This window comes from Siniperca chuatsi, linkage group LG18, assembly GCF_020085105.1.
Source record: "Siniperca chuatsi isolate FFG_IHB_CAS linkage group LG18, ASM2008510v1, whole genome shotgun sequence".
In the NCBI taxonomy this organism is placed as follows: domain Eukaryota; kingdom Metazoa; phylum Chordata; class Actinopteri; order Centrarchiformes; family Sinipercidae; genus Siniperca; species Siniperca chuatsi.
In genome coordinates this window covers 4,762,333-4,788,846 of record NC_058059.1, presented here as the reverse complement: position 1 = coordinate 4,788,846, position 26,514 = coordinate 4,762,333, and the positions used below count along the sequence as shown (strand labels likewise).

Below are 26,514 nucleotides of genomic sequence, written 5' to 3'. Positions count from 1 at the left end.
CTGTTTTACAGACCAAATGATAATCGATGAACAGAGAAAATAACTGACAGATTATTTCCTTTTGCCCTCACGCTGTCACTTCTCCTTATTTTCTCCTCATGTGGAACCCAGCTCCACTTTTTTTCCTGGAAAGGAGAAGGGTGGCCAGATTTCTTGGAGCAGAGTGCAGACCTGCTGTGCTGTAGTACAGGGTGGAGGCTGTGGGAGCAGAGGTTAGGAGGGAGGGTTCGAGGAGGGATTGATGGTGGAGAATTGACAGTTTGGACGTTAACGGAGACAAGAGCCAGCGCTGAGGGAATAGTGAGGCTGGAAGGGTGGAGTGCAGTGGGATATTAGGTTAGAAGGTCCAGCTTGTAGGGGGGAGATTTGGGAATGAGTGTGTGTGTGTGGAGGGGGGGTCTTAGGGAGAGATGGGGTTGAGAATTAAAACCATACCTTCAATCCATCACTGGAGCCGGTCTGGACGTCAGGGCAATGCAGCAACATGTGGAAAGAATTTATGACCTAGTTTTCATTTCCTTGTTTAATACGATATTGGGCGCTTTAAGAGCGAGAGAATGAGAGGAGAAAGAGAGGAAGCAGAGATTAGGAGAGAATGAAAGGAGAGCGAGACAGTTTCACCTCCACTTGTTTTTACGAAACAAAGCAGCGAGACCTGCTCGTCGAAGGAGAGCTAGTCGGGTGAAAACATTAAGACTGAAATTCTCATTACCCATGTGGTTCATTTATTATCTATAATTGCATTATTGTAAATGTTTCCTCCTGAGCTTTGATTGGTGGCAGGCCCCTCGTCTGGCCAGCTGACTGATCCACTACCACTGGAGGAAGTGCAGAGCAGGGGAAAGGATGGAAACCTTGTGACGTCAAATTACGAAGGTCGTTTTTTAGGTGATGTACAATTAGCTGCATCTATAAGAAGAGTGTGTCAGGATTAGTGTTAAGGTGTTGAAGTCAGCACGGCAGTAGAAGTAGAAGTGGGTCACGATAAGACAGGAAGTGACCCCATCCTTCCACCGAGACGCAGGACGCCGGAGGGTCAGCGAGTGACTGGGGCAGGCGGGAAAGCCCTTCGGCTACCTTTTCCTGTTGTTTTCTACTCTCTGTTGTGCATTGACCTGACAGGCATGTGTGTCAAGGGTTCAGGTTTAGGTTTCTCTTTCCTGCCTCGGCAGTTTGCCATACTGGAGGTCTCGCTGTGTTTATCTTCAGTCACGTTTCAGACAGTCCTCAGGAAATCATTTCTGCCTGGTGCAACATTTTTTTTATTCCTGATGGGATGCTTTGAATGCCATGATGGCACTTTGGCAGGAAATGTTTTCGTACCAGAGAATGGTGGCGGTCGCAAAGATAATTTGCTGCAGTCATCATTAACAGAGTTTTGTTTTTTTGCCTAAAGATGGGGATGTTAGTCGGTTCACTCAGACACTTTGGTTCTCCCTTAAATTACTGGCAAGATTGCAATAAAATGTGGCATGAATATTAACAGTCTCCAGAGGATTGTTCCCACTGAATTTGATAAATGGTAAATGGACATTTATGGACGAATCTGGTGGCTGATTTATATGTTCAGATGTTTGGGTTGATCGCTGTCGGCAGTCACCCCCTCCAACTGATCAAGGTAGTCTGTGTTAATGTGGAGGTTGTTCAGCCTTAAAGCACTAGTCTGAAATCGGTTATGACACAGGCTTTGGGAAAAAATAACATTAATGTACGGCTTCTGTCCGACCTCCACAGTCTGGATGTGAACGTGCTGTGTGGAGAAGCTAACTAAACTCAGCTTACGATTTAAACCATCCAACTCTATGATTCCTTATAATCAGAAGAAATGCATCATTTAATAGAAATCGGAAACACGTGATATTGTAAAAATGGAATTTCGAAAAGGAAACGTAGAACCAAGCTAGCAGGAGATGTGTGGCGGCTCACCACCGGCCCCGTGTAGCCAGATTGCTCGGCCTTTAGCGGTCCCTGAGCCTTTGTTAGCAAACCTCTCAGAAGGCGATCGAAACGATAATAATGGAGATTTAGGAAAGTAAAATTGATTTCATGGAGCAGAGGCTTGTGGCTTTTACTTTCTGTTTTTTTCCCCCAAAGTCTCAGTTTGTTGTTGGAGCTGCTTGTAACAGCACAGCCCACAAAAGACGTCGAGCCTTTAGTTAAAACTAGACTTAATTTCTGTGTGTGTAGCGTGAAGGGAGCTACAACTTTTTTTTTTTTTTACAAGCAATTTCCATTGTGCAGCCCTGTGTTGTAGAATGACAAATAAATATACCTTGAATTGAGAATTTTAGTAGATTATAACCTTTATTTTAATGGCATTTGATGACTATATTTTCAACACAGAACCGGTTCCACGGGATCTGCTGGACAGATTTCTTGGCAAAAGCGCTGAAGCGGGGAAATCCTTTACATACATTACAGTGTTACATGCAGTAATGGCAGCTTGTCTACTTCTCCCTACAACCTTTTTAGCAATTCAGTGCAGCTAAAAAAAAAAAAAAAAGTGCAGTGATTCGACTGACAACATGAGAGTCGACTCGGGCTTTGACGATTCAAATCATCAACATTTAGAGGGCAGCCCTACAAACTAGTGGTCAAAAACTCCCCATGGTACCTTTAAAATCACCAATATGTTTGACAAAAAATCTTAACTTAAGGTCCATGAATGGGGGGGGGAAAGGCAGTAAGTATATATTGAGTAAACATTTCTTTGTCAAACGACTATTTCCAAAGTCAAGAATGAACTATTTTGGGGTGTAATAACTACAACAGTCTCTAGGGGCTGCTATGTATATTGTATTTTAATAAACTAAGTTAACGTTTCTTCTCTGTTTCCCCTCTCGCAGGTCTGTTTCTGATCCTGGGTCTGATGTTGTACCCTGCTGGCTGGGGTTCAGACAAGGTCCAGCTGTACTGCGGTCCCGACGCGGCTCCGTACCGGGCCGGGCTCTGCTCCATGGGCTGGGCCTTCTACACGGCCATGGGCGGAACCGTGCTCACCTTCATCTGCGCTGTCTTCTCCGCGCAGGCCGAGATCGCCACCTCCAGCGACAAGGTCCAGGAGGAGATCGAGGAGGGGAAAAGCCTCATCTGCCTCCTCTGAGGCCCAGATACTTTAGTCCTGTGGGGAAAAGAGAAGAAGAAGAAGAAGAAGGGAGAGACAGGCCAATAACAATCAACACCTGCCCTTCTGCCTTTTCTCAAAAGGCTGGTCTGTGAAACGGAGGCCCCCCTGCATTGTTTACCACTAAAACTGACTCTTTTTTTTGTCTGTTTTGTGTTTATGTGGGAGAAATCTACGAGTGCCAAGTTTTTTCTCAGTGTGTGTCTCTGTCTTTCTGCCACTAGAGGTGCTGTGTTTGTTACTGTATTCATGTAAAAAACATGTGGACGCCCAGAGAGGCTTTGTCTGTCGCCACATGTTCTGTAAATAAGTGTGATTATATATATTTTGTACATAGTTATGATCGCAGAATGATGGTCAGCTTGATCCGGGCTGGGCTGATGATGTCACTCTTGCCTTAAAACACTGGTGTTTTTGTCACCAGACCACGACCAGCGAACCTGGATCTGTTAACTGTTTGCCACGTGTGAGTATTAACTCAACAAGGGAACCACTACTCAGTCAGAATAAACTACTCACAGAATCAGAGTGGATGTCCTTTAAAGCTTACAGAATGTACTGTTATTTGAATGATTAATGTGTTTGCAGACCCTTGAAATGTATCGATGGAAATGATTATTCACACAGACTGCACAAGGACAAGCAAAGGAAGCTCTGTGGTGCATTTAGCAAAATCCTGACATGAAGTGAGCTTAATCCTAGCCTAAGCTGAGAGACGACCTGCAAAGGGTCTGTGTCTGGTCCTCATTCAGCAGACATCCTGTAATCTGTGCACAAAGACATGGACTGAATGATGAGGACACTTAAATGAAGTATTGCTGTTGTTAGTAATGTCTGGTTTCAGGGAGGCTGTCGAGTCGTAGATAGTGTCCTATCTTTCTGCCAAACGAATAAAGAAAAGGGAAAAAAAAGTAAGGTTTGGTTTTAGTTTTTTATCCAGTGGAAGCCTCACTGCGGGGAAGGGGAGGAGGGAGGGAGGGAGGAAGGGAGGAGATGCAGCAAGTGGAGCAGCCAGTTTGGTGCTGAGACCTCGGTTTGGCCCTTGAGGTGGGGGTAGGTACGTTTTCCAGCCAGCGGGTGATCAGTTTTTCCACTGATGCAGAACTGAACTCTGCATGTGTGTGTGTGCCTCATATTTAACTAAGTACATTTACTCAAGAACTGTGCTTAAGTACAATTTTGAGACACTTGTACTTCTGCTCCACTACATTTAGTTGACACCTATAGTTACTTTACAAATTAAGAACCATATAATAAGCTTATGAAATACAGCAAATTAAAACAGTGGTTCCCAACCTGTTTGGCTTGTGTCCACAGTGTCTAGTCGGGGCCTTTTGTTATGTGTCAGATGTTTTTATGAAGTAAAGTTGTTCAATATTTGACAATAAAAGCAAAGTTTAGGGAAAATGTAATAAATTAAGATAACACTAGGAAATAACTAAAGTACAAATATATTGAGAAAGTAAAAAATAAATGAGGTCAAACTAAAATAGAAGTAAAACTACGAATAGAAACGATACAAGAGCAATTAAAGACAAAATTACGAGGTAAAGTGACAGCGATCAATAGCAGCACATGTACGAATGTATGTAACAGAACTTTTGTTTTTTATTCTTTCCTGCTCCATCAATCATGTCACAACCCCTCAGATTTATTTTGGGACTCTTTGGAGGGGCTCGACCTCTAGGTTGGGAACCACTGGACTAAACTAGCTAACTGCATATAAAGTAGTTAAAACTAGCTCCACCTCAAGCAGCTACAACAGTAAAAAGTGCATTGATGTATCAGTACTAGCAATCTAATAATGTCATATATAATAACACATCTCAGTCTCAGGGGCCATTTTTCTGCAGAATGAGTACTTTTACTTTTGATACTTTTGCTTATAATACTTCTGTACTTTTACATAATTAGGATTTTGAATGCAGGACTTTTACTTGTAGTGGAGTATTTCTACATTGTTATATTGGTACTTAAGCAAAGGATCTGAGTACTTCTTCCACCACTGCTCTTGTTTTAAACCTGCAATAACAGATTTTTGGCCAATTGTTTTCAGCAGAAACATTGACATATCATCTCCTATTAAGCTGATATGGTAAACTTGTTAGCAAACAGTTGCTTATTTGACTTACACATCCAACAGTTAGTAGAGAAACATCATTAATTTGGAGTTGTATTTGTGTCACCTGATGAATGTAAGTCCAATATTCACTATTATTTTAGCTCTGTTTTTGGTCTCCACCAGCTCCTGAGGGAAGTATCTGGCTCTTTAGCTGCTAAATGCTCCACTATGTTCACCAGCTGGTCTCTGACTGTGTCGCTCTGCTGTCAGATAGTGTACAGTGATTTTTTAAAGAACTTTTTTACTGAAAGCTGCCTGCTCACAAAGTGAACCAAAACAGTAACGTTGTGTGCCGGACAGATAAACAACAAGCTGAAACTCACTATAAAGCTCCGTAAAGCCGAGGGGAGCTGCAGATTCAAGTGTAAATTCTCTGTAGGTTCATCACTACGACCCCTTTCACACTCTCACATTGTTATTTGATACATTATTATTAAAGAAATATTAAGTATAACTTTTTCCCAAGCTACCAAATGCTGTTACTTGTGCACTACCTGCGTGTGTTTGTGTTTGAGTCCCTCCCCAGATGTTCCTCCCTCCATGTGGACTACAGAGAAACCTCTGGCACAAAACCCTGTGGCTCCCTTCCTCCACCAGCGCACTCAAACTAAACACAGCGCTTGATGACTTCCAGATTAGGCACATGACAAATCGTGCAATCTGCAAAGAGTGCAGCAGAAATTCAGGCCTGTTTCAGTTCCAGAGGCTTTTAGTTTTGCCTTTCCTTTTCGTAGAGACAGAGGCCTTTTGCATAATGACTACTTTTATTTTTGATGCTATAAGTACAATTTGCTGCTAATACTTTTAATACTAACTAATACTAAGATTTTCAATGCAGGACTTTTACTTGTAACAGAGTATTTTTTCCTTGTGATTTTGCTACTTTTACTTAAGTAAAATATCTGAGTACTTCTTCCACCACTGTAAACTAACAGTAACTCGTGGTAGAGAGTGACAGACACATTATTATCTAAAAATAAGACAGAAATCTAAAAGTCTGGACGATGTCAGTTTTTAATGTCATACAGACGGTATGTTTGATTGTTAAATTTGAGATTAAATTTTAAATCTGCTCTAATCAATATTTTCATACCAACAAAGCATCAAATGACTATGTGTAATGGGAAAGGTGTCGCCCATGAATTATTATCACCGACTCTGCAGTTCCCCTCAGCTCTACGGAGCATTTGAGCAACTTTCAGCTCATTGTTTTGGTTTTACAACCCGCTTTTTTACTATTTTGGTTCTGTCTAATCTCATCAACCAAGTTTTCTGACACAAGCAGCTGTTTTCAGCAGAAAAAGCTCTGATAAACCCACTGTACGCTACCTGCCACCAAAACAACAGACAAAGTTAGAGACCAGCTGGTGAACATAGCATAGCATAGCATTTAGCAGCTAAAGAGCCAGATACTTCCCTCAGGAGTTGGTGGAAACCAAAATAGAGCTGAAAGGAGAGTGAATATTGGACTTGCATTCATCAGGAAACCAGAAACACAACTCCAAATTAATGATAATGTTGCTGCGTGCCTGCTGGATGTGTAAACACACAACTGTTTGCTAACACGTTAGCCACAACTTGCCAAAAAAATCAATTATTGCTGCTCTAAAGCTCACAGTATAACAATCTCAACCTGAGATCGCAACAATCAGCTTTGAATCTCAGAGTTAACGTCTGGTTCTGATGCTTAAATTCAAAGCATCAGCCAACTTTCTACAACTAAAGAATGTCTACAATTAGGTACTTTCTGTCCCTTTCGAATCAGTTGTTTGTGTTCAGAGGTCAGCTTGTGTTTGAGCCATGTGTTCGATTTAGTAGACTACCGCAAAACCTCCGGTGGTCATCATCTTTTAAGACACACAAATATAACTGTCAGCTGTCCTGTTGAAGTTGGAATTTGTAAATCAGAGTGTAATGCAAGTCATTATTGGTTTGATCATGTATATTTATATATGGGCCACTTGACAATCAGTCACAATCATACACTTCCCTCCACCCAGCCTCATTTCCTGTAATAGCCAAGCTAAGTTTACACTCACTGCAGACAAGAAATCATATACATCAAATGTAGTTCAGTATCTCAACTGAATTTATCCAGTGACAGCTGTGAGCAGAGCAGCTGACAACCACAGGAAGCCTGGAAAGACAGCTAACAGCAGGCTGGTGCTGTTTTCACACACTCCTGAAATGTATGAAAAGGCATTAAACAAGCCTTTGAGTCTGTTATTACCCTTCATGTTGGCAGTGAATTTGGTCTTCTTCCAGCTTCCTCTTTTTCCAGCTTTATTTCACACAGATTTGTTTGAGCAGAGACCAAAGGACTCAGCACTTGGTCTGCAATTGCCTTAAAGTGCATGTGGTTGTATATATTTTATACTGCTTCTTTAACAGGTCCGTTATTGCCTCTGCTACTACGAATAGTACTGCAAAAAAAAAAATCTAAACCTTGACAAGTCATTTTGTCTGTTATTGAGTCATAAAAGTCTTAAAATGAAAAGTGAAAAGATCTGCCAGTGCGGTAAGATGATTTGACTTTTGCTTTCTTAACTTTATATTAAACACGATCCATTAAACAGAAAAGGCAAGTGTACGTTGTCCACGCAGGAGGTGAACAAGACGTAGAAGACAAGTCAAGTAAAGATTGGAAGAAAAAAATGAAAAGTTATTAATTAGTTATATATTAGTAAGTTATCAGGGTGAAGATTAGTAAGTTATGTATTGGCTAAGATGATTTCAACCAGTTCCCAATACAACATCAACTTGTTTCAAACATTTTTAAACAAGACAGAATACTAGCAATTAAAAAAATTACACTTAATGCTAGAAAATTCCTAGAAGATATTTTTAATATTATTTTAATAAAGTAGTAAAAGTAGCAATACCACTACTACTGTTACTGCTTTGACTGCTACTACCAAACAATGTGAGTTTTCATGGTTTATGTGCGAGCCCAGTGATGAGAGCAGCCAGCAACGAAGCCTGTATTCATCTAAGATTGTTCTGTATTTGCAGTTTCTGTTAAAATCACCTGAATGGAAGTTGTCCTCATTCAGCATGTGTAACACATACAAATATACGTAATATACAGTATATATATATACACAGTCTACTTAGACTTGCGTGTGATAATGGAAGGATATTATGACATGACACTGCACAATGTGAGTTACGCTGTAATATACAGGAATTGTTTTTAGCCCATACACGACTCATGTTCATGTGAGTGATGGAGCTGAAACCCTCATGCTCTCTCTTGCTTGTCTCATCATTTTACATCTGATACCAACCCTCCAGTGATTCTCTTTTTAACAGTCCAGGGATGCAAGAACAGTTACACGCTGTCTGTGCATGGTGACATTCTCCTTTGCAATCTGGACAACTGCACAATTAAAATGTTTGCATTTATTTTGGAATAATTCTGCTGTTGATTCTAAATATGAGAACTGACAATTCACCTAAACTGTCATTAATCTGCAACACATTTGCACTGAAGTAAACTTAATCTCATGTTGTTTGATAACTACTGACCTCATCTGGTTTTCGGCTGCTGGTGCAAGCCCACTTAAACATTCTGCGTTTGCCCTTTAACACGGATTGCTGTTTTAAACATAAAGCCTTGTCTTGTTTACACCACATATAGTACAAATATAAGCAGAAACCATGAAAGACATACAGAAGAAGAATTTTATTCAGTGTTAATACAATAAATATACAAAACTCAAACTACTGAACATGCGACTGAAGGTGAAACCAGAGTGCATCTTAAAATTACAGCGAAATGTAACCGACCATCTGTAAATCGTACAAAATATACAAACATCTCTTACTACTTTTCTTTCAATCATTTCATTAAAATGTTATTGTTAGAGTTGCTTATGGATATATTAATTTCATTCTCAGTGTTTCTACCACAAACCATTGTTGATTTTGAAGCACAGCTTAAAGCCACAGTCCACCTACAGTACATCACACAGTTCACGTTGCATTGCAGTCTAACGCCTTTCTCACATTTATCATGTTTTGAAGCAAGTCAAAGAGCAAAAAAAAAAACTGTAGGTGCCACTCAGTCTGATTATTTTTAAGGAATATTCTCATGTTACTTTGTACATACATGTACTCAGAAATACACATGCACTGGTCCAAATTAAGCCAGTGTGAAATAAAGAAGAAGCAGAGAGCAAAACAAGGCATGTTGCAGGAAGCTTCAACAGAATAAAAGTCTCCAGGAACTCTAGAAGGACCCACAGCCAGACTCTGCAGATTACGACTTAAAGGCCCAATTCCCTCTATTTACACTCCTACGCAACACACACATACAAAGGCTTAACTGGCTTAAACATGAGACACAACAGACAAGAGAGATCAGACACATTCAAAACAGTGGAAACCTCTTTGCAGCTCCCACAGAAACAACACAAGGTCATACAGTATTTAGGAAAAAAAGACACATTCGAAGAAGCAGGTTCGGATTTGATGCATTTGATTGTGGTTCTTGCTGGAATTCAGTGATAGTCAATCCACAATTGTCAAATTATGAATATGCAAGCAATTATCAGAACATTACATCAACATTACTGGCCATTTTTGTCATCTTTTTAAGTCATTTTAATTGCAATATATTGATTTACAGCACATTTATTTAAAAACAAGGGGCCAGTCTGTGTCTAATTTCATACAATCTCATAATTTTTGACCTCGTCATGCAAGTGAAGAGTACATCCTGAGTAAAACTGAGGTAAATCTCCAGTACACAAGAAAAGCTGGAGACGAGGTACACTTTCCTCTTCAAAAATGATCAACTGTATAAACATGCAGCTGTATATACAGAATAGCGGACCTCTTACTGTTTGTTGACAGTGTCATTAATGCATTTCTTTCTGAGGAAATGACATAACAAGGTAGGCTTCATGTGAAAACTATGCTGAACTCAGCTGGTGTATGTAACATGTATGAATTAAGTATGGGCAGGAAGGCGTGAGGCCATTATTATAAATATTCTTCCATTTGCACCGATTTCAGTGTGCAGACAAATAATCTAATGAGGAGATTTAAAGTGCAACTTGGCATAATTTCATGGATATGTAGATCATTATAGGCAAAAGATTTCAGGCAAATAAATACCTGAAAGCAAACTTTAAAGTGACAGTTCACCCAAAATCAAATAAAATCTAAATCTTTTGGGTGTCAAACAGGGCTTGTAGGTGCGAGAGGTGGCTGTTAAGAGTCTTGTAGTTCACAGACAACAACGGCTCTGATCGGCTTGAATTTAGTTAAAACAGTAATATGTTTTTACAATGGAAGAATCAAAAGAAAATTGGCTTTTTGCAGCATAATCTACTTCTCCTCTATCCATGTGTCACTATGTTGCCAAAATACGACTAAAAGCACCACCTCTGGCATAGCGTCAAGGAGGACAACAGTATAGAGTACTACAGCTTAAACGATTAATCGATTAGTCGATCGACGAAGACTACACCAAGTCTCCACAGCCATGCTAGCCTCTGTGAGGCTGTACTAAGGAACTGCAGTGCTTTGAGCGAAATGCTAACATCACAACGACAATGCTAACATGCTATTGCTAAGCAGGTATAATGTTTGCCATGTTCACCATTTTAGTTTAGTGTTAGCACGCTAACATTTGCTAATTAACACTAAACACAAAGTACAGCTGAGGATGATGGGAATGTCATTAGTTTTGCAGGTATTTGGTGTCGGACAAATTCAAGTTTAGACCTGGTGATGGTGCTAGATGAAGAGTTAAGGGATCAAACTGATTACAACGAATGTCTGTACCAAACTTCACGGCAATCCACCTAAAGGTTTTGGGGATATTTCACTAAAAACCACACGTCAATCACCAAAGTCATTAGGATTCATCCTCTGGGGACCGTGAATGTTTGTACAAAATGTCATGGCAATCAATCCGACATTTGTTGAGACAGACCTCGCCATCCCCACAGCTGTGATACTAGTGTGGCTAAAATGGCAAATATTTGTTGGCTTTGCGTCATTGTTAATAGTAGATCTTTGGGTTTTGGACTGTTGGTTGGAAAAAAAGTAGCTATTTGACTATGTTTCCTTCCTTATTATTGGATAATGAAAATCATCATTAATCCTACAGTATACAGGGATGAGGGTTTTGATACTTAACAAATAAGGTTTTGGGTGACGCATCACTTAAAAAGGAAGTAGGACTTCACACTTTCTAAAACCAAATTCTGAGGAAAACAGGAAGTAGAAGGCAAGGCAGTGAGCTGGAATGCACAGCATTCATCTTCAACAAAACACAGTCAATCCACCGGGGGGCAGCAGTGTAGAGTCATGGAAAACAGCTGAACAAATCAGAGAATACTGCTGCGTGTGCATTATAACCAACAACTAGAGAGTACTAGATGACTTCCATTTGTCCAGTAATAAATAAATTTAAAATAGGAAATAGTGATAGATAAATCAAAGAAAGGCCCAGGAGCACGGGAAGCCAATGACGCTGGGGTGGTTGATGGTGGGAAATGCCTAGGTACCTTTAGAAAGTCGGACTTGGTTCAGCTACATTAGAATATGTCTACAGAGGACAGACAGGCCGTTTAAAGAGGCACACAAACATTCATTTAGCTGGCCGGCCACACACACACACACACACACACACACACACACACACAGAAAATAAAGTTGAGCACGCTGGTTGAGTGGTAGGAGTGCAGCGTAGGTGAGGGGTCTCAGAGTCTGTGATGAGAGTGCACAATATTGCCGGGGCAGGTAGAGTAGGACAGTAGCGAGCCGTGGCCCTGTTTGAATCCTGTGAATGTTCCCACTCGGACTGAGATTACAGATCATGGCTGACTGGGATGGCCGACCGTAGTGCCCCTCACATAACCCACTTCGATATTGTCAGAAGGCTGGGGGGGACTCTCAATGTGTTCAAACAGGGCAGTTGGCTCAAGTGGAAGATGGGTGTTGCACTTGTGAGCAGAGGAGGGGGGGTGGGTAAGCGTTGGACGGAGAGATGAGCGAGCTCTCTAGGCCAGTTAGATCTGCTCTTTGAAGGTTCCCTGTGCAGCCCTGGAGGCGGCAGTAGCAGCGGCCGTCTGGACTGTCTTGTTGGACATGACGCCTGTGGCAAACTCCTGCTGGGCCCTCTCAAAGCTGGCACCGGTGGTACGGTACATCGCATGGACCTAATGAGGACGAAAGGGGAGAAGAGGGCAAAAAGAGATGAAGTACAACTAAACAGACATTGATAGAGGCTACTTAAACTTCTTCTAGATTTGTTGTGCGTCTACCTTTTTGAACATGATGAGGGACATGACAGCCAGAGAGGTAAAGAGAGCAGCGATGAGGATCATTATAATGCCCACTGGGATGCTCCGATTCAGGCCAGTCAAAGCTGAGATCCACCCGCTGAGGACGAGGACGAGAAAGTCATTAAAGAATAAGGCTGGTGATATTCTATATTTTTCTTTTCAACAATGAACATGGGCTCCATAGTATATTTTGACTCAGTTCCACATACACTGTCCTGCTGTCATAAATACTAAATAGTGCATTAAATGTTTATTAATCCATAGCTGAGAACAGTCCCTTACAAATGCACAATTAACTCCTGTTTGAGTAACGTTTGCTAAAAACTACAGTGCCCCGCTGTTTTAGGAAATTACTGAGCCCCTTTTTAAAAAGTATACACACACACAAACTGTTTTCAGGGTAGGAAAGTCAGAAAATACTCATAGACAGACTAACTAAGATTGTTGGTTTTGGTTGGATTTGTTGACAATAACAAAAATAAGGAATATTGCCAGCCACACAAGCTGATTACAACAGGATCAACAATACATTTCAAGTTCAAGGTTCAAATCAATATGCACTGGTTACACATTTCGATATCAGTATTTTAACAATGATCTGAACAGAAACGAAAAAAAAAAAAGCAGTTAAAATGTTGTCTGAGTAACTCCTGCTATGTGTCTCTTTAACATCTGCTCCAAACCAAGATGGAGTCAACCACAGTACAAGTTCAGTTTGACTGAATATTCACTTATGAAAATGTTTGTGTTGCTCACATACATTTTTTGAAGTCTACATTTTTTGTCGTAAACACACACCAGGGCTGCAACTACTAATTATTTTCATAATCAATTAATCTGTCAATTTCTTTTTTGATTTAATCGTTTGGTCTATAAAACAGTGAAAAATGCTCATCACCATTTCTTACAGCCCAAGATGACGTCTTCACATGTCTTGTTTTGTCCAACCAACAGTCCAAAACCCAAAGATATTGAATTAACTATAATGCCAAGACAAGGAAAAGCAGCAGATATTCACATTTAAGAAGCTGGAGCCATCAAATGTTTGGCAGTTTGCTTGAGAACTAACTCAAACGACCAGTTATCAAAACATTTGCTTAATTAAATTTTCTGTTGAACAACTAAATGATTAATTGACTAATTGTTGCTGCTCTTAAACACACATTAGAAATCATGTTATAATCCATGATATGGAGTTCTTCCCTAGTAGGTAGTAGCACTAAAAATGTAAATACGCATCGCTGTGGCTGAAATGTTTGTTTTCTGTGTCTCTTCTTGCCCTGTTTTCTCACCTGGCGCCCCAACCACTGATGCCAATACACTGTAGAACGTAGACACCAAACTGACAGATGTACACAAAGAAGAAAACAAAGAACCTGAATGAGCTGTCACTCCTGCAGAAAGAGAAAAAAAACAAGGATATAAACAACACAGAGGTTCAGAGGTGTTTTATTTGCACATCCAAGGTAAATACATTTGTGTTGTTTACCTGAATGCTCCGTAAAGTGGTCTGTACCAGCAGACGAAAGAACACGGCGTGAAGAGCATGAACCAGACGATGGACAAGCCAAAGTCCACCCCACGTGATGCGTCCACACAGAACCAGGCCAGGCAGCCCACCATGTTAGCAAGCAGCGTCCCAGTATGAACTGAAGTAGGAGTAGAAAGAGGGAACACATTTCCATTAAGCATCTGGATGGAGCTTTTAGTGAAAGTGGGACAGTGTGGCAGCCTTGGTGTGTCACTGTCTATGTCGGAGCCTGCAAAGTAGGCTGGAAGATGACTGTGTCCTGACACTGCTGCACACTGATGCTTAATATTTCAACATGTAACACAGTGTAGGACCGAGAACAGAACACACAGACTCGCACATTTAATAATTCATTATTACCATTTGTTCTTGGGGTCCTAACAGTGACAGCTGAGGGGATTTTACATCCCAGTGTGAAATATGACATTAGCCTGCTGGTTGACATACCAGAACTGAGCGGGGGTGGTGCTGATGTGTGCTCAAGATCCTTTCTGCTTGAGCTTGGGGGGGAGAAACAGTTTGTTGGGGTATTTTTTAACAGAAAGTATGAAATTCTTTGCTTGCATTAGAAATTAATCTGTGGAAAAACTAAAATGGAAGGGAGGAAAGCGTCTACTGTTCCCTGAAGTCCGTATCTAAACCAGCTTTTAAGCAATCATCTGACCACTTCATCAGGCCACATGCCTGCACCACGTGCCCTCGTCATGTGGCTACTGAATGCTACTTGAAGCCATTCATTCCCTGATTTTTACCACCATTAGGACTGAGCTGTAAAGGTTGTAGAGGGAGGAAGAGCAGATGCTCTTATTCAGGGGGGGTCAGGAGGGATCAGGGGGTTCATTGGGTTATCGGTTTGGTACCAATTTATATAATAGGTGTGTGTTTTATTAACTAGTCTTGTTTAAGATTCTTTATTGAAAATCAAGATATTGTGTCTTTAGACCATGAACAGCTTTATTTCTACACTTCTGTAGATCAACTTGAACCATTTATTGCATTAAATCAAATTAAAGACTGTTACAAAGATTAATCTTTTTATTCCCCTTCTTCTATGGAGTTGGAACTGTTTTATTTTGGCAGCAAAGGCCTACAAATGCAGTGCGTATGAATTTGCTGACTTGTTAGTGTGTACACCCAAGAAAATTACTCAGAATTATCAATTATATAAACAACCAGTCATTAAAAACAAGTTCGCCTTGGAGTTGTAACACAGAGTGCAGAGTTTGGCATCAGTTCCCAACAACCTCGAGGGATAAGACCCAGGCTGAGTAAACAGCAGAAACTTTTAGGTGGTTTCTCTCACTCTGGTTTAGTTGATTTAAATGGGACAAGCAAAATAACATCAATATATTGTTACTTTACATTCAAAAAGTAGTATTTTCTCCTAATTAAGCAGTAATATAAAAGCAATTTCAAGGATAAGAGTAAGAATTTTACAAATTCTTTCACAAATCAAATAAACCACATTTCTTTTTCTTCCAATTTTATGACAGCAACATGTGATTAAGAAATCCTCCAGTATGTTTTACAAATATGCAAGATTTGACATCATAATCCTTTTTGCAATAATTGCAGTGTGAACATTCACATAGAAACCAAATCAGGACATCAAAACAAGCTCACCTACAAATGGTGAGTATAGAGGACATCAGGCTTCACTGCTTTACGCCAGTCGTCTAGTTGAAAAGTTAGAGGGTATTAAGTGTCCTTCTCATCCTTTATATGTGGATGAATTAGGACTGCAAAGCTTCCAGGAGATTCAGTGGTGACTCATTTGATGACTGTAGGGCTGCAAGTAACTGTTAATTGATTTTATAGACCAAAAATTGTAATCGTTTGGTCTGTAAAATGTATGAAAATTGTGAAAATCATGATTTCCTAAAGCCAGAGGCAACGTTTTCAAATTGATTGTTTTGTCCGACCAACAGTCCAAAACCCAAAGATATTCAGTTTGCTATCACAGAGAAAAGCAGCAAATCCTCACAATTGAGAAGCTGGAACAAGCTTGAAAGTTTGGCATTTTAGCTTGAACATGACTTAAACAGTTTAATCAATTATCAAAACAGCTGCCGATTATTTTTCTGTTGATCGACTAATCGATTAATCACCTAAATGTTTCAGCTCTAGATGGCTGTACGCAGATTATTTTGGGTAAATCTTTGTTCTGTTTGACTCTTCACTCACTTCATCTGTGGGTTAATTCACTGCCCACTTCATTACAATGCAGCAGACATCCCAAACATTAGTGGTCAACATAATTAAAATAAGGAATAAAAAAGCTACTCACACATCCAGAGGTAATACATGATCTTGACTGTCTTCTGAAACTCTACAGGGATGTCCACTGTAATGTCATGGTAGAAACAGGGGCCCACAGGGAGCTTCTCTGGGAGGGGCGGCCAGTTGTTTTTCCTGCCTGAAACGGGACAAAACAAGAAAAGCTTGTGAGTTACTGTTTTTAAAGAAATGTGAGTTCATGTTACTCAAATATTATGTTAACGTAGTCACTGAAAAAGCACCTTTAACGCCTTTATTTTCAACAAACCCATCGTATGGTTGGCAGTGAGATTTCTTTTATTTGCTTTCATGAGAGGTTCGACTCATGTCTGTATGCCTAAAATAAAGCTAGAGCCTATAGGCAATTAGCTTAGCATAAAGACAGGAAGTAGGGGTAAACAGCTAGGCTGGCTCTGTCCAAAAGTAGACCTCTAAATTTGACTAATTAACACGTCACTATTACTATTAATGCCGTTTCTCTGCCGGGTGCAGCGACTTCATGGAGTGTCCGCTGGTTGCCTGGCAGCCTCATGGCGATGAAAAGACTTGTGGAAGTCACTGCACCTGGCTAAGAAATGGTTACAGCAGGTAACTCCCTGTAAAACCACAACTTGTCATTTTTACAGTGTACGTATTAAACAAACGAGATTTGTGTTAATTAGTAACAGTTAGACGTGCTGGTACAGAGCCAGGCTAGCGGTTTCCTCCTGCTTCCAGTCTTTATGCTAAGCTAAGCTAATTGCCCCTTGCTTCCTGCTTCATATTTAGCGTACAGACATGAGAGTGGTGTTGATCTCCTCATCAAACTCTCGGCAACAGTCCTTTAAATCAAAATAATATGTCCATGTGCGTCAAGTGCATATGTAGTCATTAAATGCTTGGCAGAAGAAAACAAAAATGGTCCCAACAGCAGAAAAAGCAGCACTGGACCAGCTGTTGGAAAAGGTCATTTTGAGCTTGACTGGATGGAGAAACAGCATAATTTTTCAGTTGTGACAGTACTGATCTGACGCTGTATGTTGGTGTCTGACCTCCTGAAGCACTGAGTGACTGCATTTCTCTCTCCCGGCGGTCCAGCTCTGCAGCCTTCCTTTCCAGCTCCTCCTGCCTCCTCAACAGCTCAGCAGCTCCTCGCGACTGCTCCTACACAAACACACACATATATATAAAACAGATATCAACACGCTGGTAAAAGTACAGGAGCGTGTCAGACTGAGTATTTTTTTCAGCTCAATAGGAATTCTCTGTTTCTACTTTTGGAATAAATCCAATTCTCTACAGGGGCAGCACCAGCAGGAGGAGAGACATCACAACATGTTCCCAGGAGCCTGACTACAAATGAGATGCACCATCACAAGTTATTTCCTCTGGCTGCCTGGATTTCTCTCTGACTCTGTGTCTCCCTCAGCTAGAAAGCCCAGTCACAGACAGAAACAGCCTCCTGCAGCGCTGCGTTTCTGTCCACAAACTCAGCATGAAACCAGCTATCATGTTAATGTATTTTCTGCCTTCAGTACGCTATCAGAATCTCTGCTACATACACCTACACACAATAATATCAGCATGGTGACGATGTAAAGATACTAAACCTGCCATTTCTCCTTGGACCAAAGAGCACAAAGCTAAAGAAAATAAGACACTGTTTTTGGCTGTATGAGGTCCAGTTGTGGTCAGTAATACCTGTGCCTGAGGCTGCGAGTAGGCCGGAGGCTCCTCTGTGGGTTTCATGATGGCGGGTTGTGTGTTGATGGTGGGTGCCCCAGTCTTGGGTGCCATACCCGCAGGCATCTACGGAGGAAACATGTATGCATTTACAGCCAAACCCTGTTTATCATTACAGTTCACAAACAGTCTGGTATAATGTCAGAAATGCTACAAAATGAGGAAGTTACTTTTCTCAAAATGCTGAGTGTCTCTTGTAATACTGGCCTCTTAAACAGTAACAATAAAAATATAGAAAAACACAGTTGTAACTGGCAACAGTATAAGCACCGTTAATCAGAATCTGCAGTGCTGTACTGAAGTTAACGTGGAAGCTAAAAAATATGAGACATGACTTTTTCTTCTCACATTAAAATCAAACAGTTAATGTTAGTTGAGGATTTAATTCAAGTCCCAGCATGAAAGCACTTGATCAAAGCTGCATGGTATGAAAAAGGAAAGCCACATAAATGTTGTTGGAGTGTTTTTATATACGAACAATAGTATCTTTAAATCAATGTGTATGGAACTGAGAAAATGTCAAAAAGCCTGTTATGGTGACTAAATACCACACAAAAATATTCATTAATGCATGGAGAGAGAATAGCCTATATAACCTACAGAAAAAGGTTTTAACAGCGCTGGGTAACAAAGTAATCTAGGATCAAAGGTTCACTTGCTAGCTTTTCAGAGCTCTCAACCACATCTCATGGTCTTTTTCAGCAAATGAACCACTTGTTTAAAGTTCTGAAAAGCTAGTAAGTGGACCGTTGAGCTTAAATAATTTTGTTACACATACTGTTTTCTCTGATAAACCTCTCAGATCAATTAATTTAAAATATCTTTAAAAAGGCCTGAAGAGGTAAAACTATCCAATATTTTACAAAAAAAAACAAAACAAAACAAAACTAAGATTGAAGAAAAGTCAGAAAAATATCTAAACCAGAGTAGCAGAACAATATTTTAATTCTTTCCTGTTCCATTAATTATCTCACGGCCCACTCCTCTAATCAATGGTGTTACGTTACAGTTTAATCTTATGGAACTGCATGCTTTCACGTGGTGAGATCTGAGAGGTTAGAATATACAATTTGAATCATATAGTCTTAATAATTGTGTGATCAGTGAATCTGAATTTAAATAAAACGCAAAAATTAGAAGTTTTGTTTTTATTTAGTTCTTTGATATTTAATTTCAATGTAATTAAATGCTCAGGGACTTGTCTTATTTCCCATTTCACACGATCTTTAATTAAATGTGACGATTATATTCTCAAGTCATAAATGACATGGATCGCTTTAAAACTAAATCCATCCTCTGAATGCTGTTAATGTTGTTCAGATCTATTTGATATACAGTATGAACTCTTTGCCACTAGATTAACTGTAAAAGTACTCACTGGTTTGGCATCTGTGAAGGGATTGTACTCCTCTAACCCCGGAGGAGCAGTCTGTCTTACTTGTGTCACTGATGGATCCTGAGAAAACAGATGAAAAAAATATCTCACATGAGAACACTTTCAATAAGCTAAACATACACTGTAGAAGAAAAGCTTAATAAAAAGGTGTTATGAATAGTTTTGGTATGAGAATACCACAGTCTTGATGTGTCTATCCTTGTGTTTTTACCAAGGACAGCAGTGGAAATCTCTACAGTAAGAGTAAAATGGCTCATGTTAGTGTAAAAGCCTCCATTATTCTGTCAGATCAAAGCCAAACAACCCTCTTTATTCAAAATGCAACAGGCCTATAATTCAATACTGGCAAAGACGGGATGATTCCAATAATTTTCATGGGAAGACATCTATAAATAGGCAAGTCAATGAGTTTCAGAAGGGGGGCGAATGCTTCTGGCTGCTAAAGACAGAAATAAAAAAGGGCGACTTTGTGTTTTTCTAGTGTGCTGCGCTAGCACAAAAACTGCTAAAGCACATTCTGATCCTTTTAAGCACATTCCTGATTTGCAAGTCAAGCAAATTTAAACAACACACATTGTTCACAAAGGCTTGTGAATGACAGTTCTACTATGTAAACACACAAAGTCAAATAAAGAATGAAGCTAAAACATTCAGAAAAAGCCCTACATTGTTAAGCCTTTCTGTACTATACTTCAAGTGCAACAACTGTTTACTTACGGCGTGTATTCAACTATGGCTACCACAAAGTTTAAAAGTACATAGTTTAGTATCTTCTGCCTCTATTTGCATTTGGTATTCCTGTTCCTGCAGACATCAGTTAAGCTATATTATCACACGTTTCTTTTTATAATAAGCTTACCATCAGCTGCTGTCAGTCACGCACTAGTTTCATTCAAATTGCTGCTCAAGATTAAAATCCCATCTGTTATATTCCTGCAGTGCTATCCTGATCCAGTCTCAGTGTATTCCTCTCGCTGTCTCTCTGACTCTTAAATTTCTGGGAGCATCTCTTTCGCTGCCACACACACACACACACACACACACACACACACACACACACACACACGCTGCAACTTGTCACCAGACCACGGTCATAAATATTTCAGGGTATGTGGTGTTTAAAGTTTAATGTTGCCCTGTTGCAAGTGTTAAGTTTTCATTTTGAAATCTATAGTTACAAAGAGGTAAAAAAATCAAATGATCACCATGCATGGTCCACCTGCTGCATGTCTGCCTGTGTGAAAACTAATTTCATGGATTTCCTGTCACCTAACAAGGCACAAACTTAGCAAACTTATACCTGCCGTGGTCCTGAAAATAAAACAGACATTGTGCTGCATGAGAAGGTGCAGAAGTCTCACTAGCTGGTGACACTTCATGCAAGACTTCAACACTTTGCCTACTGTACTGTATCTGAGGGCAAAGCTGCAATATGTAACACACTGCTGTGTCAGCAGAATGAAAACCAGTTGGAGTCCATGCCCTGTACGGTCTCTAGAAACTTTTCACATTTGATTAAGCTACTAAGATGATACAATGTGATATATATGCTTCCTTATAGGGTTTTTTATTAACTAACTAATTTATGTAATTAGCCTACATCCAGAGAAATAGGGCAAAACAGAATGAACAATCTGATGCATGACTGGGAGTGATGAAATTTAGCAGGAAAGACGCCAGAGGGGATCCAAGCACCACATGTCGCCATGACAGCACCATATGATTTCATGAACTATTGAAGATAGCTCAGCGAAGAGAACAAAGCTCCATTTCTCCCCCAGGCAAAGAAGTATGAGCCGACAAATGACAGGACAGCAGGGGTCCACTAGTCATGTCAGTATGTTAATGAATAATTCACTTTTCATGCATCTGTACGGTCAAACTGTGCCGTCAGCATCTTTCACCGTCACACAATGAGTGAGCAAGATGGTGGATGATTTTTTAAGTTTCTGCGATGCATTACAGCCTCTAAAATGGGAGAAATAATTTATTGTAGCCATGCACAGGAATATCTGTGCCATAATGTTTTAGCTACTGACGGCATTATATTCTTCTTAAATCAAAAGAAAATTAACTGGTTGATTACCTGACTCTTCATTTTATTAATTTATATATTAAAAATGCCAGATGTGTTGATAACAGCTTTACAAATGTGAAGGTTTAGAAAATGAATAGACAATCTTTGGAAATCAGTGGAAATCTAACTTATGATGGGCACTACCATTATATGTGAAATGTTACAGACCAAGTGGTTGATCTAAAAAAAATTAGGGCTGCAACTAATTATTATTTTCATCATTGATTAATCTGCAGATCATTTTCTCGATGAATCATTTGGTCTATAAAACTTTTTTTTTTTTTTTTTTTTTTAAGTGAAAAATGCCCATCACAATATCCTGGAGCACAAGGTGGCGTCATTCAGTGTCATGTTTTATCTGGCCAACAGTCCCAAACCCCAAACATATTCAATTTACTATCATGTAAGACCAAGAAAAGTAACGAATTCTCACATTTGAGAACGTAGAACCATCAAATGTTTGGTATTTTTACTTTAAAAAAACGACTTAAATTACTAGTAAATTATGAAAATAGTTGTCAATTTCTTTCTTTTGAATGACTAATTGATTCATTGACTAATGGTTGCAGCTGTACTATTATTTTTGACATGTTACAGACCATGTGATTTTTCTGAAATATAATCAATATGTTAAGCCACAATGAAAATTTGGGCTGCAACTCACAATTATTAACATTATCGATTAATCTTTGGCCGAAAAACGTCCTAAATGTCAGAAGAGTGAAAGATATAGTCCGAATGATATAGGATTTATGAGGCCGATACCAATAATGATATTTAGGAGTTAAAAAAATAAAATAAAATCAGATAATGATATATTGGCAGGGCTCGAGATTACTGGCCGAACAGAGATCTTTCCCGGGACGCCTCTGGGACGAAAGGGATTTTTGTATGTGTGTATGTGTATGTAGCAGTTAACTACGTATAACTAGCACTTAGCAAATGACAAACTGCACCCAGTGCTAACTACATCGGAGCGCGTCTTCTCATGCTGTTAGTAAACAGTCTAGTCAGCTGCTTGCTACTAGCTAGCTAACTTTAGCCAGGCGCTACCTTGGCTATGTGTGAGTATATTATTTTTTCCCTGATAATGCTACACTGTGAACAACAAATCCGTGTTGAAATCAGCTGGAGGAGAGCTAGTTAGCTGTTAGCAGCTAGTGGGCAGCAGAGTCCTGCGGTGTGTTTGCAGCTAACGGAGCTAAACACTGGATCCGCTCCATTTCAGCGCACCGGTGCACCGCTTAACGGCGAGGGCCGGGAAAACTGTTTAAATGGAGTGTAGTCTGTCAGCCAGCGGCAGCAACCACGTAACTGTCGGCTGACAAAACAAACAACAATGTCGGCCTACAGGTTAAAAGCCATGGTAGCTTTGCTAGTTGACAAATAATTGCCAGCATGGCCAGTAATGTTCACAATATGATGTGTAAGCCTGAATCTCCCTTGGCTTGTTTGTGTTTGTACGGGCCATGTGGTTGTGGTGACGTAAACGACGCTGCTGTTACTAAACTGTGTCCTATTTAATTTTTTTAATTCTGTTTAAAACCTATTTCTTTGAATGGAGCACAATAAATATAATTATGTATTTCCTCAACATTTTAATGTTGTTTTTACTTTGCCACTAACAACTAACAACTATAGATGATACTAACAAAGCAAAGAAACAACATTTTGATTTCGGGACGGTTGAAATTGTTTTTCGGGAAGGTGGTGAAAAATATTAGTCTGGAGCCCTGTATATCGGCCATCATTAATTTTTCTTTACACAATCCATAACATAAATACAAATATGTGGTACGGTTCCATTATTATTATTGTTGACTGAGAAATGTACTGGGCAGGACATTTTACAGTTGAAAAATAAACGTGTCACTACTTTCTAGAAACTATAACAAACTATTGACAAAACATTTCTTTGGCACTTGTCATTTATCGGCTGACGTACACACTGATACTACAGTAATATATCTGCACTGAGCTAATATCGGCCTGGCTGATTTATCGGATGCACTCTAGTGGAAAATGGCACAATTTCCCAAATTTTGTTCGACAAACTGTCCAAAACTCAAAGACATTCATTTAAATATCATAGAAGACTAAGTAAACCAGCAAACATTCACATTCGAGTAGCTGGAAGCAGGAACTTTATTATTTTAACAATTAAAGTTATCAAAATACTTGCAGATTAATTTACTGTCGCTTGACTAATCAACCAATCGCCTACTCGTTTCAGCGCTAATGAAAATGCTAATTAGTTGCTGCCCTAGTTCCCATGTTTAGTACACCTGATATGATGAGACAGAGAGGGAAACGCCATTGCAGGCTTGCTGAGGGAGGCAGGCACTGAAGGGCTGAAGAGCACATGATCAAATGCATGCTTTCACCATGACAAGACACTGTTAACACAAGGCCAACAGCATAATGAAGGCATGACAGTGACAAAATATACAACCACAATTACACTGTATGTGTAAGCTCTTCAGTTCTTAGGAGTCACTCACTGTTTTAATAACCTATTTAAAATGTATGTATCCAGGAATCATCCCCTCAAATCCTGGACCTCAGGTTGAGTTATTATAATCTGTGGTTTGGTATAGAAAGTCCATTATGGGGATCTAATCTCATTTCAGCCTCAAATCCATTTAATGTCCAATCTATTACAGCACTTAGTCAGGCAGGGAAATCAAACATGAAACATGAAAACAGGAACAACATTATAACATCAGCAATTTAGTTCATCTACTTAAAAAACAAACAAAGATGTGCATGTTCCCTTTGCAGGTCTATAAAGAGAAGAAGGGTGTCAGGCAGGTGAGAAGTTAAAACTGAAAGGTTTAAATAATAGGTAACGACAGGGTTTCAATAAAAACACCACACACCTAGCCTGCTGCAGTCTGAATCAGAGATAACACCTGCTGTATCACCAGGAAGGCTAACAGAAGGCATCAAGCTAGCTAACACAACACTGCCTTGGTACCTTTACACGTCATGACACACCAGTTAGGCAAAGTGCACCAGTATTTAGTGACAGACTCTAACTAAAGCCTACCAACAAGTGAATTAACGTATTTTACCAGCTGCTATTACTATTATTAAACTCGGGTAGCTTTATCACAGCTGCTTAACGCGGAACCGCCAGTGTTTGAGTAAAGTCAACCTGTTATTAATGTGGAATAATGCAGAAGCTAACGCTAACGTGGCTAACGCAGCTAGCTAACGTTACCTGGAATGGGTTGTTGAGCTCCGGGTCCGCGAAGGGGTTGCTGTCGAAATCTGACATTATCCTAAGAGTTTCCGTTAAATATGTCTCACAAAACTAGTAATTATAACCAAAGTTAGAGGCTAGCCACTTCGAAAAAAACACGACTCGCTTAGAGGTAGACGCAGGAGATGACACAGTCCGAGGTGAAGACAATTGTTGACTCTGTGTCCAGAGACACTATCGAGAAGGAGGATTGGTAACCGGCAGCGGATCACTTGCGATACAACGAGACGCAAGGCGGAAGTAAAGAAACGTCACTTCCTAGGTGTGGGGAAGAAGAAGAAAAGTGACGACATGCATTTAATAAGAAAGCGAGTGACAAGTGTCAAAGTTATGTTGTTCTTTCAGTACCACAATCCAGTGGTGGAGTTTAACTAAGTACATTTACTCAAGTGTTGTACTTAAGTACAAATTACTTTTACTTTACTTTCTTTTCATGCTACTTTCTACTTCTACTCCACTACATTTCAAAGGGAAATGTTGTACTTTTTACTCCACTACATTACTTTGACAGCTTTAGTTACTAGTTACTTTACAAATTAAGATTTGTGCATAAAAAAATAAAATTAAACTACCAAGAAGTATTTACAAGTACAGGTGAAACGATCCGTTAGTCAATTGGCAGAAAATTAAGTGGCACCTACTCCAATAATCATTAATGGTTCCAGCTTCTCAAATGTGAGGATTTGCTGCTTTCCCTTCTTATTCTTTTAATAATTTAAATCTATTTTTTAAATAATTTTGAGGTTTGGACTGTTGGTTGGACAAAACAAACAAAACATTGTGAAGGTGTCACTTTGGACTCTGGGTAATTGTGATGGGCATTTCTCACTATTTTCACATTTTTTACAAACTAAACAATCAATCGATGAATCAAAAAATAATCAGCAGATTAATCCATAATAAAAATAATCATTAGTTGCAGTCCTATACAAAATAGAGCTCCACCTCAACCAACTAAAACAGTAAAATCCTGCTTTTATCTTAATAAATGAGTAATAATAATCTAATGATATAATATATATATAGTATAACAGTCACAGGGGACATTTTTCTGCATTGAGTACTTTTAATACTTTAAGTACATTTTCCTGATTATACTTGCATACTTTTACTTAAAGGTCTAGTGTGTAGGATTTAGTGGCATCTAGTGGTGAAATTGCAGTTTGCAACCATTTGAATACCGCTCGCCTCACCCTCCCCTTTGTGAATTAGCCTCTCCAAGCGTGACAGAGAAACTATGGTGGCAGCGACACTCTCGAAAAACGCAAAAGGCCCTATCTAGAGCCAGTGTTTGTTTTGTCCGTTCTGGGCTACTGTAGAAACATGGCGGTTCAACATGGCGGAAGGGGACCCGCTCGCTATGTAGATAAAAACGACTTATTCTAAGGTAATTAAAACACAACTATTCTTATTTCTAGGTGATTATACACCAATGAAAACATACTTCTAAATATTAGATAATATTTCTGCCATTAGCTCCTCCTAAATGTTACACACTGGACCTTTAAGTAACATTTCAATGCAGGACTTTTACTTGTAAAAGAGTATTTGTACAGTGTGGTGTTAGTTCTTTAAAGGATCTGAATACTTTGTCCACCACTGCCACAGTCTAAAAAATAATCTGTTAGAAGTCCTCCATTTTAAGTAAAAGTAGCAAGGTGTGCTTAACTCTATTGTTCTTCTTGGGGTCCTGGAGACC

At 39.6% G+C, this 26,514-nt stretch overlaps 2 protein-coding genes across 7 annotated transcripts in view; one reads left to right on the top strand and one right to left on the bottom strand.

Annotated features, from left to right (window-relative positions):
- lhfpl2a (LHFPL tetraspan subfamily member 2a) overlaps positions 1–3,650 on the top strand; it is a 40,652-nt gene extending 37,002 nt beyond the window's left edge. For all 4 annotated transcript variants that reach the window (XM_044173075.1, XM_044173073.1, XM_044173076.1 and 1 more), the window contains one exon: positions 2,847–3,650. In XM_044173075.1, the coding sequence (XP_044029010.1) occupies positions 2,847–3,103 (257 nt within the window). In that variant the 3' untranslated portion in view covers positions 3,104–3,650. The remainder of the gene's footprint in view (positions 1–2,846) is intronic.
- Positions 3,651–8,916: 5,266 nt separating this feature from the next.
- On the bottom strand, positions 8,917–25,087 carry LOC122865116 (secretory carrier-associated membrane protein 1-like). 3 transcript variants are annotated; one of them, XM_044173072.1, is made up of 9 exons: positions 24,774–25,087; positions 19,456–19,533; positions 18,036–18,143; positions 17,387–17,498; positions 16,366–16,494; positions 14,037–14,196; positions 13,924–13,941; positions 12,527–12,644; positions 8,917–12,421 (listed from the first exon to the last, which is right to left on the bottom strand). In XM_044173072.1, exons 1-9 carry the CDS (start codon positions 24,828–24,830, stop codon positions 12,272–12,274), a joined length of 930 nt encoding a protein of 309 aa, XP_044029007.1. In that variant the 5' UTR covers positions 24,831–25,087; the 3' UTR covers positions 8,917–12,271. The 3 variants fall into 3 exon arrangements, with proteins under 3 accessions (XP_044029007.1, XP_044029005.1, XP_044029006.1); XM_044173070.1 differs by having other exon boundaries at positions 13,840–13,941; positions 24,774–25,086; XM_044173071.1 differs by lacking the exon at positions 24,774–25,087 and adding an exon at positions 20,333–20,430 and having other exon boundaries at positions 13,840–13,941.
- Between the last annotated feature and the right edge of the window lie 1,427 nt (positions 25,088–26,514).